The sequence below is a fragment of the Ochotona princeps genome, chromosome 21 (genome assembly GCF_030435755.1).
Source record: "Ochotona princeps isolate mOchPri1 chromosome 21, mOchPri1.hap1, whole genome shotgun sequence".
Taxonomy (NCBI): Eukaryota; Metazoa; Chordata; class Mammalia; order Lagomorpha; family Ochotonidae; genus Ochotona; species Ochotona princeps.
Window position 1 is genome coordinate 35,284,809 of NC_080852.1, and position 19,837 is coordinate 35,304,645.

General features: G+C 45.2%; 2 protein-coding genes across 2 annotated transcripts; one reads left to right on the top strand and one right to left on the bottom strand.

Annotated features, from left to right (window-relative positions):
- Positions 1-3,634: 3,634 nt before the first annotated feature.
- LOC101517056 (vomeronasal type-1 receptor 90-like) lies at positions 3,635-4,564 on the bottom strand. Its single transcript, XM_004581332.2, has one exon. It carries the CDS (start codon positions 4,562-4,564, stop codon positions 3,635-3,637), a length of 930 nt encoding a protein of 309 aa, XP_004581389.2.
- Positions 4,565-16,182: 11,618 nt separating this feature from the next.
- Positions 16,183-17,109, top strand: LOC101536166 (vomeronasal type-1 receptor 90-like). The gene is given in 1 exon segment (XM_012925932.3): positions 16,183-17,109. A coding segment is annotated over 1 exon segment (927 nt).
- The last annotated feature ends 2,728 nt before the right edge of the window (positions 17,110-19,837 follow it).

Consider the following 19,837-nt stretch of genomic DNA (forward strand, 5'->3'; position numbering starts at 1 on the left):
CTAAGCCTGGGCCTGGGGGCTGCTGGGATGGCTGGATTGGTTGGGCTGTAGTACCCACCAGCAAGGGCTGGAACTGGGGATGGGCCAGCCCATGCCAGGCTACAGCACCCCCTGGTAAATGCTGAGGTGAAGTGGGCGATGACACATGCGAATCAAGCTCTCGTCAATTGAACATGAGGAAAATATCCTTACATGTGCATGTGAAAAAAATCAACTGACATATAAAGGAATGCCAGTTAAACTCACAGCTGACCTCTCACAGGAAACTATAGGCAAAAGAGAATGGAGCAGAAAACAGTTCTGTTGTGGCTTCCTTCAGGTTTCACCCTGAATGGCGCAGGGCCAGGTAGCCCCCAAACCTAACGGCGAGCAGACCCAAAACTCCACTAGTGCCACATGAGGCACCATGTTGTGTAGTGTGGAAAAGGCTGTGGGACTGGAGGGACAACAGTGAGCTGTGCATGCGCTAAGCTGGGAGCAAAATCACTTCAGGCTCAGTGCTTTGCACTGGCCACCCAGGGAAGACAGTACTGACGTCATCTCCCGTAGGTTCCACGCAAGATATGTCTGGGTGGCCCTCAGACCTAAGAGCCAGCAGGTTCCAACAAGGTCAGCACCACTGACAACCTAGTTATTTAGGACAGCGGGTATTTCCCTAATCTTGGGCACTGCTCAAACTGGAAATGGGAGAAAGGTTGTACAGGCAATGGTGTGGCCACAGCAGGGGATCCCAGGAGGTGGAGAATGGTAAGCGAGGAGCTGGGCTCTGAGGGCGGGTGGGCTTTGTCATGGAAGCCTGGCACAAGAGCCTGGGACTGAACTTCGCTAGAAGGAGTGGCTCAAGTGACTGCAATCGAACCACCAGGTACCAAACTCCATCAATCAAACTGACCTGTAGACCTGTGGGTGACGCAGCTTAGAAACCTGTCTTGAGAAGAATCTGCTAACCAGAAGTGCAATGACCAAGAGCAAAAGAAGAGATGAAGGCACAGTGACTGCCACTGAAGATTTGCTGCAGAGCAGCCAAAGCCTCTGCCAACCTCAGTGTTAACTGAGGACTACACTGAGACATTGGGAGATAAGGAATTCTTAAAACTTGTCGTAAAGCTTCTTAACAATGAGTAGCACATACCAGGAGTTCAAGGAATTTAACCAACATGTCACACAAGAAGTAACACTCAAAATCACGCCAAACTATTAGAAATGGAGATGTCAGAGTTCACTGTCAAGTTACATGGTGAGATTCTCTGAAACATTATTAATAACTCTAGAAATCAGATCATATTACACACCCAGTTTTATACCCTCCGATATTAACTACCAGATATAACATGATATTTGCTTGGAACTGTTATTTCAGTTAGTATAAAGACCACCAGGTGCATCACTTTTGTAGCAAATATTTTATGAGTAATAGTCCACTGTGTGAGAGTGTACACGTGTGTATACAATTGTCTTTATCCCCTCATTTGATGGACACGTAGGCATCAAATTTGATGCCTTAGCTATTGTGACGTGAGCGGCTATGAACATGGGAATAGATGCAAATTTTCAAATGCTGATTTCATTTCCTTTAGATTTAGTTCCAGGACTAGGACTACTGAGTGAGTAGGCAAACGTTTTTACTTTTCTGATGGTATCCCCTAGTGTCTTCCATAATGATTGTACCACCTATATCCCAACGACAGGTGTTAGGGAAATTCACTCTTGGTATTTACATCAGCATTTGCTATTTTTGACTGTTTTTTACATTGTAGCCATTCTACCAGCCTTGATGATACTCCACTGTTTTTTTTTAAGATTTATTTATTTTTATTACTAAGTCAGATATACAGAGAAGAGGAGAGACAGAGAGGAAGATCTTCCGTCTGATGATTCACTCCCCAAGTGAGCGCAACGGCCAGTGCTGCGCCGATCCAAAGCCAGGAACCAGGAACCTCTTCCAGGTCTCCCACACAGGTGCAGGGTCCCAAAGCATTGGGCTGTCCTCAACTGCTTTCCCAGGCCACAAGCAGGGAGCTGGATGGGAAGTGGGGCTGCCAGGATTAGAACCAGCACCCCTATGGGATCCCGGTGCATTCAAGGCGAGGACTTTAGCCATTAGGCCACGCCGCCGAGCCCTTGGGTGCCTTTTCATTTTCTGAATCTCTTTCCTGGATGTATGAAAATTCCTTAGTTTGATATAATCCTAATCTGTTATTTTTGCTTTTATAGCCTTGGTTTCTGGGATATTATCTGAGAAGTGTTGGTCTAGGTCACTGTTGTGTAACAACCCTAAGTTTTCCTCCAGTAATTTGATGGCTTAGGGTCACAGACTTAGATCCTTGATAAACAGTAATGTTATTTTTGAGGATATTATGTAGGGACCTGGTTTTAACTTTCTACATGTGGACAAACAATTTTCCAACACCATTTCATGAAGAAATTCTCCTTTCTCCTGGTAATGACTTTAGCTCACCAAAGACTTTCTGGTTTTATGCAAGTGGAGTAACAGCTGGGGTTTTAATTTAGTTCCATTGGTTATTAGTTTTAATGCCAGTAATAGGCAGTTTTGATTATAACACCCAGGTAGTGGTTCTTGAAACCTGGTATTAAAGGATATATTGTGATATTTAGCTGGTTTTAATTGCTTAAGATTTCTTTAGCTATATCCCTTAAATGTTCATGTTTTTTATTTTCTTAAAGAGTTTTGTGTATCTAGTTTTGTTGTATCTTCTCATGGGCAAGTTTTGGTGTCTGATGGATGGTTTTATTCTCTAGTAAAGTACAAACGGCTTTGTGATCGTCTCACCCACTTTCCCCTAAGCCTCAGTGCTCCCCACCCTAATCAGTGTCCACATGGCTATACATCCTTCTCAACTATGTAAGCAAGATCAAAAATAAGATACATTTATTTAAGAAAAGAACACCCAGCATGGAAGACTTTTGAGTCTCCACAGAAAGAGATGGGGGGGGGTGGCGCACATGAACCCAGCTATAACCTATTTCCCTCAGCAACACAGGCAATGGCTAGGACAGCCACAGTGACCAGGGTACAGCAGGAGGCTCACTCGCCACCCTTAGGATGTCGCTAGGTCCAAAATGGGACAGCTTAACGGCACACTGTTCACAAGTCAGGGAAGGCTACAGCTACAACTCCACCTCAGTACATTATGCGTGGTGCTTTAATTAGGCGGGGGAAGAAACCAAAGCGGTCTCCATTCCTACAGCAACACAGGGGAATAACCTCCACCACATCCTCCAACTTTTCAAGAGGCCAGCGGGGACTACCGAATTCCTCCTGATGCAAAGCAGGTGCCTCCCACCTTGCCCTGTGCGGATGGTGCTTGCCAGGTGAGAGACGCCATGCAGGCGCAGGAGCAGCTGGCACAGTGTATTTATCCATGCTGTCTCTGTTCTGTCAAATCTCCTCTGAAGATCACTTCCCATCAGGCCCATGAGCATGTGACATCATGCTTCTAGTATCTTTGTGTGGCTCAGGTCAGCGTGACTTTGCGTACTTCAGTCATCTAGATCGCTCTGATTCTGTGCATTTCTATGAACCCAGAGAGCATATCCTGTATCCAGTTTGGGGAAAAAATGGTCATTTAAAAGATAAAGTATTTGCTCGACTAAAGACATGGATTCTTTACAATCACATACTTTCAGTCTTGGACATGGACTTCAACAACTGGATGATGCGTTTTTCTCTGCTTAGTACCAAAGGGGCAATGGAGGCATAGCCAGTGCCCACAAACATCTGGACACACAAATGAACTGAGTCATTCCATGCCATCCCTGAGAAGGCAGACACAATGCAGTCCACCAAGTACAGGAGCACAAACACACCCATGAGCAGCAGGATGGTGCGGGTGGCCCTCAGCTCTGGGGAGGCTCGTGGAGAAAGGTTGGTGCTGTGAAGGTGCCGGGACTGCCTCTTGTGCCTGCACAGGAGGGTCACCATGTAGGCACTGGAGAGGGCCATGAGTCCTGTGAGGGACACATCCCGGAAGATCCACAATATGGAAAATGTGTGCCTGAATAAGTATTTCAGCGGCCAAAGAGAACAGGATTTAGTCACAGCCATAAGATTGCTGGACCTATGATTTGTTGAAGCAACAGTGCAGATTAAGAGATGAGCACTCATGGACAAATTGATGACCCAAATGAAGAAAAAGCTATGCAGGCTGTGATGGGAAGATGTCTGTTTGAACTTGGCCAACCAGGAGCTCCAGGGGCTGAGGGTGATGGCCTGGAGGACACTCAGCTGGCAGGTGGTGCACAGGGAGAGGCCCCGCATCACCTGGTACAAGTAGAAAAGTGCTTTACATGTGATGTCATCCCATGACTGCCCCTGAGACTGAAACACACCCATGGATACAAACCCTGCAATGGTCAGAGTCGCCAGGTGGATGAGGGCCAAGTGCCCGATGGTGAGGTCGGTGGGCTTGGGTCTGTGCTTGAGAAAGAAGGAGAGAATGTGGAAGAGCAGGAGGAAGGCATTGGCTGAGATCCCAATGCTGATTTCAGAGAAAACCGCATACTTTAGGGCCACAAAACTGCAAAATATATTCTTTCTATTCATCTCTTTGAGGTAGATAATCATATAGTCAAGGTGTTTAAAAAGAAAGAAAAAATACTTATCATAAATAGTTTCTGCTTATCAGTCGCAACCATGATTACTGCCTTCACAGCGGTATGTTGACCCCAGTACACATTTTTACCCCTGGGAATGCTGATGTCCACTTCACACCCTCCTGGAAGACACTCTGTTCCTAGCTCCATACCTGCCAGTCACAAACAGGTAACACATCCCACTGCTGGGCTATCGCAGGACCTGCAGAACACAATTGCCATGATGTGAACATTGTTTGACGTTATAACTTGCTTTGAGTTTTGAAAGGGTGCTACTAAGCCATTTCCCTTTGTTTCTGCCAAATCCTTACAGCTTTGAGGATACTTAGTAGTTTTGTTTTTGATTAATTCAGCAGCTGAGTTGAAATTAGACTCGCTAATAAGCAGTATATGGTTTAAGTCTCAAAGCTACGATTATTGTGACTTGTTTCCACAGAAATATTATTAATATAAAAGTACCAAACACTGGTTAGTGTAAACTGTGAAGTAATGTATTTAATTTACATTACTGTTCCATTCCATTTTGTTTTTAAATTAGTTAACAGATTAAATGTGATTTATTGATAAATAAAATGATACTCCTTCCTTCCCTCCATCATTCTCTTCCCCTTTATCTCCTTAGTTTTTGGATAACATTCTAGATTTATATTATAGCAAAAAAGGCTTTGTACATCCCTGGTTAAGAAAGTGGATAAGTAAAAAAAAAAAAAACAACAACAACAAAAAAAGAAAAGCAAATCCCAACTCTGTGGAAATACAGACAATTACAAACAACTGAATGGAAAAAGGATTTCACTCAGGTACAGCACATTTTAAAGGAGTTATATATAGTTAAGACTAAGGTGGTAAGATGGTGTTAATCACTGCTCAGACCTAAATATAAACACAGATTCCGGTTTCAAATCTACAACCTGATATTTACTAAAATGCAGGACCTTCAACTGTCACCTGACATGTGAGCCCAAGTTGTCTCATGCATTCATACTTGTAAGCACATGACCTACTTTGGACCCTGCATGGGTGAGGGTACCAGGTAAATGCATGAAACAGGCACGGGGTCCAGAAAACAATGATTTCAGAAACTGCAGCCTCCCCTGTGCCTATGATCCCCACACGGGGCAGTCCTTTCATAACCTGCCCGTTCTCGCCCAGCCCAAGGAGAAGCAAGGAACGCCACAGCAGCGAGTTCTGAACTCCCTCGACCACACAGCTCCTTCTCTTGCCATTCCCGGCCCGTAGAAACAGCAGTTGGTATGTTCAGAGTCTAAGTGCAGAGCTGATTTCTCTCCTGTTACAGAAACGATGAGAGGCCCCATCCCCACCTCCACCTCCACCAAGCAGGTGGGTCTCCATAGAGACACAAGCCTTCACTCCTGCCTTCCTCGTGTCGGGAAGCACTTCAGACCGAAGTGTCCACTGATGCTGGAGCACACGGTCATGGGCTGTTTGTGGAGTGTTTTCCCTCTGCTACACAGACTTGTTACTTATTCAAATCTTACAGATAAGAGACCTATGCTAGAATAGAAAAAAAATCTCAGGAGTACATTTCCACATATCTATTAACTGAAAACCAAGAGTGCCATGGCGAACTTCACTGTCAGACACTAAGAGCACTGCAGGTCAGTAACGCGGGCTGCTGAAGAGAAGCTGAGCTGCTGAAGAGAAGCTGAGCTGTTCAAGTTCCACTGCTCTTGGCATCTCAGAACACAACACTATGTGGGAACTTGGTCTGAGCCTCCTTCAGTGTCCTAGAGCAGAAACTGCATGACAGCATCTTTAGAGGTAGCCTTTCTCCAAGGACTGGAATCCTGCCTGTGGACACAGAAGAAGAAAAACTATAGACTCACTCCTCTAGGACAGTTGATCAAGGAAAATGACACATGTTGAATCACTAAAGTGGGTGCAGGGGGAGGAACCCACAAAAAGTATCCACGCAGGAACAGGAGAGAGGGCTAAAGTCACAAATCCTTGCCTAGCTGTCACACACGGTGCTGTGTACACACAGCTGGTATCACTCGAACACTCACGCCACATCTGCACTTCACCTGTTGCTCATCTTATTAAGGAAGGAAATAAACCCAGAAAAATTACTCCTGTGCCACATTCTATTACAAAACGGTCAATTTAGGACTATTTCATGAAAGAACAGAAACGAATGCTCTCAGCAGATTCTCCTGGCAGTGCCGCCGCCAACATAGTCCTAACACAGCACCGTGCAGGGGAGCCCTACCCCGCTCCTCTGACAGCAGGGTGCTACAAGAGCCTCCTCAAGTACCACTCCCAGGAGTGGCCATGCTGGGACGGCACCTGCTCTCCTAATGGACCAAGCCCAGCAATGGCATTTTCCACACTGGAGAAAGCAAAATGCTGAGAACTTGAGGTTTTGAATATGACGACATAGTCACATGGGAAAGGTTCACATGGAGTTCTCATTCACACGGATCATGCGCAGCAGAGCAAGGAAAGGATTAATGCAGATTGGCACAGAAGAATCCACAACGGACTGAGGGCAGCCTGCCCCGGGGTCTCTGCGGATGTCACTGCCAGTGACCATCACAGAGCAGCCCGTCTTCCTAGGAGAAACAGTAACTAGTTCACATTTATTTATTCTGATGAATGTATGACAGATAAATACAGCTCCAATATCACTTGCATCAACATAAACATCAATTTTGTAGAAAGAAATAAATCCAAGCGTAGACATCATATGAAGTTTATACTGTAATTTCCAAAGTATTTGTAACCAGTGAAACAGGAAGGGACCATTAAAAAGCTCTGAGTCTGAAGCCTCCAGGATGTGGGGACACGGAAGGATAAAGTCCCATCACCACATCCTAAGTTCCCTCTCATCACGCGTAACTTCAGCCGCATCTCCCATCCTCTACTGTGGAATTTCCACACTGCCTAAGAACTGACTCCTCCAATTCGAAATCCGACGCTGAAGCCACACAAAGGAAGGTTTTCAAGAGAAAATACTGGCAGACCTTGTACGGGAAGGAAAAGGAAAGCACTTCATAGATTTGATTTTAACAAAGACACTGCTTTCCTTCTAAAGGTTTAAGTTATTTTTCAAAAACAAATTTTAAAATGTAGTTTAAAATTTGCTCTTTTATACTGACAAAATTATGAAGCTGGTAGCACTTAATAAAAACCTAGAGGTACCCATGTTTCCTCAGATAACAGTGTGTCATGAACGAGGACAGTTTTGGTCTAAATGACTAGAAAAACGGGTGCTTGGAGAGGTGACGGACCAATCAAGGTCATTTCATCCAAATAAATGAATGGAAAACTGAAATTGAGTTTTTATATGAAAAATAAACTCGTTTTGTGTGCTGCTGAATAAAACATCAAACATCCTGAGAAGATGGTTTCCCGTCGTGTTACACAGAGAATGCTCCTGAGCTGTGCAGGGGTAGCCTAGGTGTAAGATCTCATTACAGAAAACCTCACTCTAGTCCCAACTTGTCCCCATCCCACCCTGCCTAGAAGCCCACCCACCGCTGATACCCCATTTGTGGAAGAAAGAGCCGCTTACCAGGAGCACAGGTGGGGACTCCAGGCACCTGAGGGAACCTGCAGCGTTTTAAGGGAAGGCCGTCCTGAGCTCATCTCTCTGTGGATGGCATTTTGGTGTCTGAGAACGGTGACAAGTGCATCTGGGGCTGGCCAGGACACAGAGTCCCCGGTGGAACATGTCACCTGTCTATGTGTCTTCCTTTATTCTCTCTTGGGTAACAGCCATTTGGGGAGTACTGTGCCCCAAACTTTCCTGAGTTCCATTACGTTTGTGTAAGGGTCACCAGGGGCCCAGCCCTGCAGATGGTACCAACTTCTCTCACTCTGATCCTGAGAGCACGTGAGTCCCACACCAGACCCCACTGTGCTGGGCCTCTGCTCAGGGATGACACAACCTGAGTGCCCTCCAGGACTTCCTGGAGATGAGGGTCCTCTTCTCACGTTGGGAGGGTCAGCCTGGTCCCTGCATCCACTCCCTCATGGCTTCATTAGTCACAGACAATACGATATACAAGCTTGTCAAGTGTCAGGCTCTTTTTAAAATTGAATGTATGTGAGAGAGAGACAGAGAGAGAGAGAAATATCCTCCATCTGCTGATTCATCAAATCCCCTCCACCTTGGCCACCCCAGCGTATGTCCACAACGATAGAGCTAGACTGGTCTGATGCCAGGGGCCAGGAGCTTGTGGGTTTCCCTCTTGGGCTGAGTGATCCAGGGATCAGGCCATAAAATATGGATGAAAAATCATGCCAAAGGATAAATACACTGAAGAGAAGTTAAATTAAAATGCCTAGAAATTGAGAACTCAATATATCTAACAGAAAATACAGTGGAAAGCCTTAACAATTTGGTAGGGCAGAAGTAATATCTAAGTGAGAAGACAACTCTTTCAGAACTATTTTAGACAAAGAAACGTAAGTTAGAAAAACTGAAAACAACATTCAAGATGTGTAGAATATCATCAAGTGACAAAGGTTTGTTTCTTGGAATTTCCTGAGAGCCTGGCATGGTAGCCTAGTGGCTAAAGTCCTTGCCTTCAATGCACCAGGATCCCATATGGGCGCTGGTTCTAATCCTGGCGGCCCCGCTTCCCTTCCAGCTCCCCGCTTGTGGCCTGGGAAAGCAGTTGAGGATGGCCCAAAGCCTTGGAACCCTGCACTCGTATAGGAGATTCAGAAGAGGCTCCTGGCTTCTGGCTTCAGACTGGCTCAGCTCTGGCTGTTTCAGCCACATGTGGAGTGAATCATCGGACGGACGATCTTCCTCTCTCTCTCTCCCTCTGTGTATCTGAATTTCCAATAAAAAGCACTCCTGGGAAACCACAATTTTTCTAGTTCTTACTTGTTGAGTTTTTTATATAGGGAAGGATTAAGCGTATGATTATACAGTAAATTGAAAGCCTGTCATTATAAAAATTTAAAGAAATAGGACAGGAAGAAGGGAGGAAACCATCGAGAGCATGGGAAGCATAATTTTTGTAAAGCAGCATAAATGTACATGAACTTGGTTTCCCTTATATAAATTATGTACAAAAGATGTTGCAATTCATTATAAACAAACTATTCTACCAAAAGGAGGTAAAAAAACAATTTATCAAATAAAGCAATGCCATTCCCATTAACAACAGAGTAAAATAAATTTAATAAGGAGAGTCAAATATCTTTAAGTTGGTAAGTATAAAATACTGCAGAATGAAATTGAATAATACACATTAAAAAATAAAAGGCTTTCCATGTGGATGGGTTGAAAGAATATGTATCATTAAAATTTCCACACTACACAAAGTGATCTATAGATTCAATGCAGTTCCAATCAAAACATCAATGGTGGGCTCGCCAGCGTGGCCTGGTGGCTAAGGTCCTCGCCTTGATCCCATATGGCCGCTGGTTCTAATCTCGACAACTCCACTTCCTCTCTCTCTCTCCTCCTCTCAGTATATCTGACTTTGTAATAAAAAAATAAAAATAAAAATAAAAACAAAGAACTTAAAAAAAAAAGTCAATGGTCTATTTCAGACAACTGGGGTAAAAACCACTAAACAGATAAAGAACCATAAAAGATATCAACAGCCAAACAGTCTTTCTGGAACAACAAAACACACAGGGTAGAAGGGTTCACACTTCCTGGCTACACAACGTACTATAAAACTACAGTAACTAATACAGCACACAGAACACCAGGGAAAGAACTCAGACCCTAGAAATGACAATACACACGCACAGCAATTCATCCAACAGTGGTGATAAAACATGCTTTGGTGATGGGACAGTCTTTCCCATAAATGGCGTTGGGAAACTAGATTATGCAGACAAGGTAACTAGACCCTAAGCTTCTAAGGGCAAATATTAACACGCCATAAATCAAAGATGTAGGTGTTAGACTTGAGACTTTACTAGCCGAAATCAGAATGACTGCTTCAGGACATTGGAATGGGAAGGATTTGTCGTGTTGGGCACCAGAAGAATGAGAAACAGCGAAACGAGACAATAGGATTTCATCAAACTGAAGAGCTTCAGCACAGCAATGGAAACACTCAAGAGGAAAGAGACATCATAAACAATAGAAGATATTTTCAACACACACACATGACAAGGGTTTAATAAACACAATATCCAAGACTCGATAGAAAAAGGAAAAAGCCAAGCAGTCCAATTCTGAAATGGTCAGCACCCATAGAGAGGCACTTTTCAAAGACGTTCTAGTCCCAGTACAGTGACTACAGATAATGACATGTGTATATTTTATATTAAAAAGATAAAGGACGTTGAACGTTTTCACTACACTGAAATGATGTTGGAGGAAATCAGCATTATGCAGTTTACACATGTACTGAAAAGTCACATGGTTGCTCTCAGATATGTATGACTTTAAAGTGGAGACCAGTGTTTCAGACAGCAGTCTTGGTGTCCGCTGGGATGCTGCCTCCCATGGCAGACCGTCAGTTTGAGCCTTTGCTCTGCTTCCAATTCCAGCTTCCTGCCAACATGCACCCTGAGAAGCACCAGGGACAATGCATGTAATTTGACCCCTGCGCCCCCTGCAGGACATGGGGTGAGTTGCACACTCCTGGCCTCAGCTACTGAAGGCATCTGGGTAGAGATCAAGCATAGGTAATCTTTCTGTCTCTAAATTTCAAAGACATACACATTTTAAAAAAAGATTTATTTATTTTTATTACAAATTCAGATATACAGAGAGGAGGAGAGACAGAGAGGAAGATCTTCCATCTGATGATTCACTCCCCAAGTGAGCGCAACAGCCAGTGCTGTGCCAATCTGAAGCCGGGAACCAGGAACCTCTTCCAGGTCTCCCACACAGGTGCAGGGTCCCAAGGCTTCCTGGGCCTTCCTCGACTGCTTTCCCAGGCCACAAGCAGGGAGCTGGATGGGAAGTGGAGCTGCTGGGATTAGAACCGGCGCTCATATGGGATCCCGGGGTGTTCAAGGCGAGGACTTTAGCCACTAGGCCATGCTGCTGGGCCCTACATACACATTTTTTACAAAACTGGTTCAGACCACTGAAAAGCTATGACAAGTTGAGCAAGTGCACTTCTGGTGCTCCCAAATGCCCCCCAAGGGAAAACATTTTCTGCATCTACTCTATCAAAATCTTGTAATAAAAAATCTCTTAACAGTTCTGTGCATCACAATACCATATAAAGCCATCTAAGCCTTTAAAAAATGCAGAGTGGCAGGAAAATAACATGTCCAACCTTAGGAAAATAAACAAAACCAGGTTTCTGATCATTACTGAGGGCAAGCAGCAGCTGAATAGAAGAAGCCAGCTTCGTCGGCTGCCGAGTCTGCTGGACATGCCAAGGAAGGACAAGATTTTACTGCTGGACACATGTGAGCACCACCCCGCATGCATCCACCCCTCTCCATCTGCCCAGTCAGTGGCTGCAGACTGAGTGAACCATGTCCCGGATGAGGGCAGGCAGGACGGAGCTGAGACACTGATCCCACCAACCACAGCCCCAGCGTCCCGGCGACTCAGGGCCACGTGCAGGACAGCACTTCCACTAAGCCTGCAGTCTTGGCAGTCGGCTGGGTAGAACGTTGGCTGATGACAGTGCTTTCCTAGTGCATGGATATTGTGTTTTCTTGGGCATTACACTTTTACTTCATTGAGGTGCTGAACAGATACTTGGGCCTTTTCATAGGTATTGTAATAATAAACGAACACAGAATTGCTCCAGATCAATTTCTCTCACATCCCTGCTTTGGGGTTCCTCTACTACCAGGAAATCCTGCCTTACAGTGCACTGCTCCATCACAAATCAGTCCTGGGGGTCCTGCCCGAGGGCGGGGTGTGCAGATAGCTCAGTGCATCAGCCACAGAACGCACAGGTTCCCGTCTTGCGCAGAGCTCTGAGTTTCATCTCCAGAAGGACCTAGATTGCCAATAAGCAGACGCTGCCTACAGTGTCACAACTGGGTTCACAGTAGGGATGACTAGAAAATGGAAATGATGCAATGTGCTCCAAAGGAAGTTGTCTGCCTTCATCCTTAGCTAAGAGACTTTCCTCCCTTCTCTCCACGGAGCTTGAAACCTGAAACCAAGAGCATGGACATCATGCAGTCCATGACCAAGGCTGCTTTGAAACCAGATGCATCCTAAGGGAGCAGCTGCAGGGACAAGGGCACCTTCACTGTACAGAGGGGACCTCGGAGCCACAGGGGATGTCAGGGGTCTCTCGGTCGACATTATTGGAAATAAAGTGCTCTCAGGATAAAATCCAAAGAAGATGGTGCCTTCTGCAGGGCTGGGCCCCTTTTGATCCTCCTAAACAAGTGTCAGGGAAATCACAGGAAAGTTTTGTGCACAGCTCTCCCCAGCTGGCTGTTACCCAGGAGAGAATTCAGGAAGATGAAGTGATAGCTCATGTTCCCACTGGGGGCTCCATTCCCTGGGCTCCCCGCGGCATTTTGTCGCCTGGTTTAGACACCGAAATGACATCCACCAAGAGATGAGCTCAGGACAGCCTTTCCTTAAAGAGGCTACAGGTTCCTCTCAGGTGCACGGAATCACCCGCCTGTCCTCCTGGTAAGTGACTCTTCACTCCATGGATGGGGAGTTGGGGGAGGGTGTGCTCCTAGGCAGGGTGCCAAAGGGGGGAAATTGCCACTAAAGGGAAGTTTGCAGTAACTTCAAAGGAGACGAGGACTCTGACAGTCTCCACGGCACCGGAGCGTGCTCTGTGTAACACAATGGGGAAATTATCTTTTGGGGTATTTGTCTTGTAATTCGGCAACACATCAAACTCTTTTTCTTCCTATAAACCAATTAACTTTAGTTTCTCTTTCCTACTGGTGGATTACATGACACTGGTTTCCTTGCTGTATCGGCCCTCCACGCACGGAACTCCCGACCGTGTCAGACTAATGCTGCGCTGATTGATAACCACACATTTCCCTTTTCAGTCATTATTTGCTTTGCTTCTTTCATCTTCAAAAATGTTACAATAATTATTTTAAAAGATGCTTATGGGATTTTTTAAAAATCATTTAAACCCTTAGAAGGAAATTGGGAAAACTATAGCGTGCAGTTAACCCACCCTTCCACCTTCTGCACAATGTATACCAGCATTTTCTTAGGAAGGCTTTTCCTGTCCCTGCTTCAAGTTGACGAATTTCACACGAAAGGAGTCATTAGTTAGGCAGTGAAGAGATTCCAATGGGGATGAAAAGGGCGGGCTAAAATTACACTAAAAACAAAGAAAATAAACAGATGCTGATGGGGTTTTATTCTTCCTAATGATGGAATTCTCAGACACACGTGTCCAGCTGTCTGTTCTCTATTCATTTAAAGAAATTCCCACTTCACTGACAAATTCTCCAGAAACCTTTTCATATGACATCCTAGAGAAGACTTGATATAGCTTTCATTATGCTGAGATCTATTCTTTTTCCCAAGCTCACTGTATTGATGATATACTATAGGTTTTGCAGCTCTGTGTATCATGCATTTATTAGAGCCGATAAGGAAAATCAGCTGCCTTGTTAGTAAGCTCCTAACTGATCCATGCCACACTAGTCAGCTGTGTGAGGAGGCAAGGCTGGGGAGGACCTGCTAAGAGCACTGCTTTAAGCTGCATTTATGAAAGGCTCGGGTTGTTCAAAATGTTTTATCAGCAGAGAAATAGACACCATGAGTAAAGGAATATAAAGCTAATCATAATGTAACACATGCACATGAATATAAAATGTAGGTATTTGACATGTATGCCCCCTGGAAGCAGGGAGTGTGCTCAGCGCGGTATGGACACAGCTGGCTGACTGGACTCTCATCTTCAGCTGCATCTGATCCTCCATGGAGATCCCCAGGATGTATCCCTGAACACATCCCAAATGTATGGGTTTTCTCCATTTCCATTCTGAGAAAATGAGGGAATTCTGCCAGCTCCTATTGAGGAATCCCCCTAGGCTAATTCTATGGAAAGCAACCAACCACCTACTCAGACAACGGCCTGTTGCTTCCACATGCAAGAAACAGAGAAGAAATCATGGGATCAAGACTGCTCAGAGCCCTCTGTGGAGGCCTCCACTGCCCCCTGCTCCTCACGTAGGGATGGAGCCGGCACATCACAACAGGGCTTCACTCTGCAGAGGTGTGTGCGTGAGGAGCACATCACGGTAAGGATCATGGCTGCAATCTCCACAGAGATCGTTGGTTGCCAAATATTGCCCTGATAGAGCAAACATGTAGAATCTCTAAGTCATGTGCTTGCTTGTATCTGTACATGAGAGAACTAGGGATCAGATTATGAAGTGACAGCAAGTGCTCACACACTTGGTCAATGTCTAACACATTTAAATTCAGGGTCTACACTGAGCATCATTTGGTTTCTTGTGTATCAGAAGTATTTCTCTGAAATGAAACAACATAATGTAACAGTGAGAGACAAGTAACGGCTTGACTCAACCAGTGACAGTTACTGTATAAGGGTGGCCACGTGACTTTCTTTAACATGAATTCACAAAAAGTATGAGGGTTTTCCCTATACATGCATATTTTATCCGATTTTAAGGGATATAATTGCCTAGTGTGATGGCTCAATTGTGAAAATGCTCGCCTTGCAAGTGCAAGGATCACACACAGTGCCGATTCAGACCAGCTACACTACTTCCCATCCAGCTCCCTGCCTGGGTCTGGAAAAGCAGTAGAAGATGGCAGGGAACCTGCACCCACATGGGAGATCCGGAGGAGAATCCTGGTTTTGGTTCAGCTCAGTTCCAGCCACTGCAGCCACTTAGGGAGGAACCAGCAGATGGAAATTCTTTCTCCATGTCTCTTCTCTTTATAAAATCTGCCTCTGCAATAATAATAATAAATCTTAAAGAGGGATAGAGAGAGATACAAAGGGGAAATAACTTGCTGTCCCTAACTTTGAAAAATTGAAAGTCAGATTTTAGGGCCCGGCGGCGTGGCCTAGCGGCTAAAGTCCTCACCTTGAACGTGCCGGGATTCCATATGGGTGCCAGTTCTAATCCTGGCAGCTCCACTTCCCATCCAGCTCCCTGCCTGAGGCCTGGGAAAGTAGTCGAGGACGGCCCAAAGCTCTGGGACCCTGCACCTGTGTGGGAGACCTGGAAGAGGTTCCTGGTTCCCGGCATCGGATCGGCGCAGCACCGGCCATTGCATTCACTTGGGGAGTGAATCATGGGACAGAAGATCTTCCTCTCTGTCTCTCCTCCTCTCAGTATGTCTGACTTTGTAATAAAACAAATAAATCTTTAAAAAAAAAAGGAAACATTTTAAATAATCAGGAAACATGCCACATGATGACAAGTTCATGATGCAGACCCTGTTGGAGCCGAGCAGTGGGCTGCATCCTCCAGTCACCACTGACCGGTGTGCAGCCAAGGACAGAGCAGCCTGAGCAGAGTGTGAGGTGGACAGCAGGATTCCCAGGGGAAAGGGATGCACTGCGACGGATCCAGAGAGCTTCAGGATTGAGTAGCTGTAGTTCAGACTGCTCAAAGTAATACTTAAGATACATGATTTTTCTTTTTCCTGACATTTACTAAGTGCATTTTGTCTCCAAAAAGATGAGTAAGAACAATATAATGTGTAGTCTTATTAACGTAAGAAATGCCTTTTTGGTTGAAGTCAGCATTGGGATTCCAGCCAATGCCATCCTTCTGCTCTTCCACATCCTCATGTTCTTGCTAAAGCACAGACCCAAGCCCACCGACCTCACCATCGGGCACTTGGCCCTCATCCACCTGGTGATGCTGATCATCATCGGGGTCATAGCCATGGATGTGTTTGAGTCTCAGGAGCAATGGGACGACATCACGTGTAAGGCAGTCATCTTCTCCTACCAGGTGCTGCGGGGCCTCTCCCTGTGCAACACCTCCCTGCTCAGTGTCCTCCAGGCCATCACCCTTAGCCCCAGGAGCTCCTGGTTGGCCAAGTTCAAACAGACCTCCACACATCACAGCCTGCACAGCTTTTTCTTCATCTGGGTCTTCAATTTGTCCATGAGTGCTCGATTCTTAATCTCCATTGCTGCCACAACAAATCACACAGCCAGGAATGTTTTGTTAGTCACTAAATCCTGTTCTCTCTGGCCCCTGAGTTACTTATTCAGGCACATGTTGTCCATGTTGGGGCTCTTCCGGGATGTCTCCCTCACAGGGCTCATGGCCCTCTCCAGTGCCTACATGGTGACCCTCCTGTGCAGGCACAAGAGGCAGTCCCAGCACCTTCACAGCACCAGCCTTTCTCCAAGAGCCTCCCCAGAGCTCAGGGCCACCCGCACCATCCTGCTGCTCATGGGTGTCTTTGTGCTCCTGTACTTGACGGACTGCATTGTGTCTGCCTTCTCAGGGATGGCATGGAATGACGCAGTTCATTTGTGTGTCCAGATGTTTGTGGGCAATGGCTATGCCACCATTGGGCCTTTGGTGCTAATCAGTAGTGAAAAACGAAGGGTTAAGTTTTTGCAATCCTTGTGGTAGAAGGAAGGCTAAGGCCTCAACTGTTCAGTAACAAATAACCTGTCTTTAGTTGACCAAATACTTTGACTTCAAAGTCAATCTTGAGTGCCAACAGGATACACATGCTGAGTTCATTGAAATTTATGAAGCTAAGTTCTTTCCTGCAGAAATATTGACTTTGGTACATGTTGGGAAGTCAATAACGGAGTATTTAACGTACAACAACTACTTGGGCAAATTCAAGGAACGGATTCAATCAGACATCTAACAACCTGAGCTTGCACTTGTGACTGGGGACAGACATGGGGGTCTAAGCAGACACAGAGAACACTGTGGAGGTGACAGATCACAGTCACCTGTGCCACGTAACCTGCCCTCACTCATTTGTACGCCTCAAATGTGCACATGTCGTGCTCTGTCACTGGAACCCCAAGAAGCTGTTACGGCAACACAGGATCAGAACAGACATGTAACTACAAAAGAGATGGATCTGGTCACCTCTGAAACTCAAAGGAACCAGATGAACCCACGAACTCAAACGTTTCATGCATGATTTATGGCAATCATTCTGCAATGGTATCTCAAAAAGCTTAAGGTTGGATGATTCCTAAGGAAAATGCGTTATCCTGCTCCCTGGTTTAGACGGTCCAGCACCAAGTGACCCAGGGAGGGAAAACTACACGCTGTACATTGCTGACCCTGATCAACACCTGCCAAGGGGGCTTTCTGCCTGTCACTGCCCAAGCCCAGGGGGATGAGGCCTATTTCAGACCCTCCTGGACTGAAATCCTGCTCCACTTTGCTTTCTGTAATAAATTGATTTCTTTCTTGACCAGTTGTCTGTGCTATTTCTGAACATGTATGTTAAGCCTAATAATTATATTTAGAGAAAATACTTTCTTATCCAAAGCCTCTGAGAACTAGTTGGTTTTTTTTTAATGAGAAAAATTGGAAGACACATCAGCAACACCTAAAAATCAGTTGCACTTCTGTAAACTAGCAGTGACACATCTGGAAGTCAAATTAAATTCCATATGCAATATCTTAAAATTTTTGTAACAGATAAATTTAACCAAATGGTACATTTAAAACTATTAAAACATTACTAAGTGAGTGTAAAGACACTGTGTTTAGGAAGAACTTAGAATTGCAAGGATTGCAAATCCCCTAAATTTGTATATATACAAACACATAGGCAATATGTATTGCAGACACACACACATACATATAAAGGACTTCCAGAAGTTCTCAGAGAAATAGAATTAAAACATTGTTTTAATTTTCCAGAGGTCAATGGAGCATTGCATGTGAATGCCAGTTCAAATGCCAGCTATTTCATTTTTTTTTTTTTTTTTTTAGGATTTCTTTTAACTTCAAACTCCGATTTACAGAGAGAAGAAACACAGAGAGAAAGGTCTTATGTCCACTGGTTCACTCCCCAGGTGGCTGCAATGGCTGGAGTTGAACCAATCTGAAGCCAGGAGCTTCTTCCAGGTCTCCCACAAGGGTGCAGGGTCCCAAGGCTTTGGGGCCGTCTTCGCTGCTTTCCCAGGCCACAAGCAGGGAACTGGAAGGGAAGTGGAACAGCCTGGACACAAACCAGCATCCATATGGGATCCTGGTGCATGCAAGGTGAGGACTTTAGCCACTGGGCTACCATGCCAGGTTCCAGCTGTTTGATTTCTGATTCGGCTCCCTGCTTACGACCTAGGAAAGCAATGGAAGATGGTGCTAGTCCCAGGCACCTGCACCCATGTGAGAGACAATGAAGCTCTAGGCTCCTGGCTTCAGACCAGTCTGGCTCCTGCTGTTGTGACCATTTGAGGAGTGAAGCAGTAGATAAAAACTTGCTCTCTCTTGCTCTTTCTCTCTCTCTGTAAACATGCCTACATTTTTAAACAAAATTTTGCTATAGAGTACAGGGTGTTTGATGGGAAACTGCATATACCAACTGCTATGCCAGCATCGCTGCCCCATCCCACGACTGCTTGGTGCGTACAGGCAGCTGTGATGCAACTAGGACTCGGGTATGACCTTCAATACCCCAGTGCCCACCCCATCGCAGCTCTGTCCCCACACTGCCCCAGTGTCCTGAGTGCAGCAGGATCACATCCCACTGGTAAGCACTACTTTCATATCAAAACCAAATACATATGATGAGAAGAAAACCTCAGGCCTAGATATCTAATGGACAGACGCAAGCTTCTCAACAAAATATACTGGGATACAGAATCCAAAATGACATCATAAAAGATCATACAGGGCCCAGTGCAACGGTTCAGTAGCTAAATCCTCGTCTTGCATGCTCTGGCATCTGATATGGAAGCCAGTGTGTGTCCCAGCTGCTCCACCTCCCATTCTGCTCCCTACTTGTAGCCTGGGAAAGCAGTAGAGGATGGCTTAAAGCACCCACACGGGAGACCTGGAAAAAGCTCCTGGCTTTAAATTGGCTCAGCTCCTGTCATTGCAGCCACTTGGGGAGTGAACCAATGGTCGGAAAAGCTCCATCTTTCCTTCTCACTGTAAATCTGCCTTTCCAATAAAATAAATAAATCTTTAAGTGAGAAAGAGAGGAAGAAGGAAAGAAACATCACAACTGATCAATTGAGATTTATCCCAGAAATACAAGGGTTGTTCAATATTTGCCTATCAATAAGCCTCATAACACCTGAATAAAGTAAAAATAATCATATGGTCATCTCAATCGATGTAGAAAAACATTTTTTTTTTAAAATTTTTTTTCTTTTTATTGTATTGTTGT

Coding starts and splice junctions, on each gene's coding strand:
- LOC101517056 (XM_004581332.2), bottom strand. CDS start 4,564: ATGAATAGAAAGAATATATTTTGCAGTTTTGTGGCCCTAAAGTATGCG.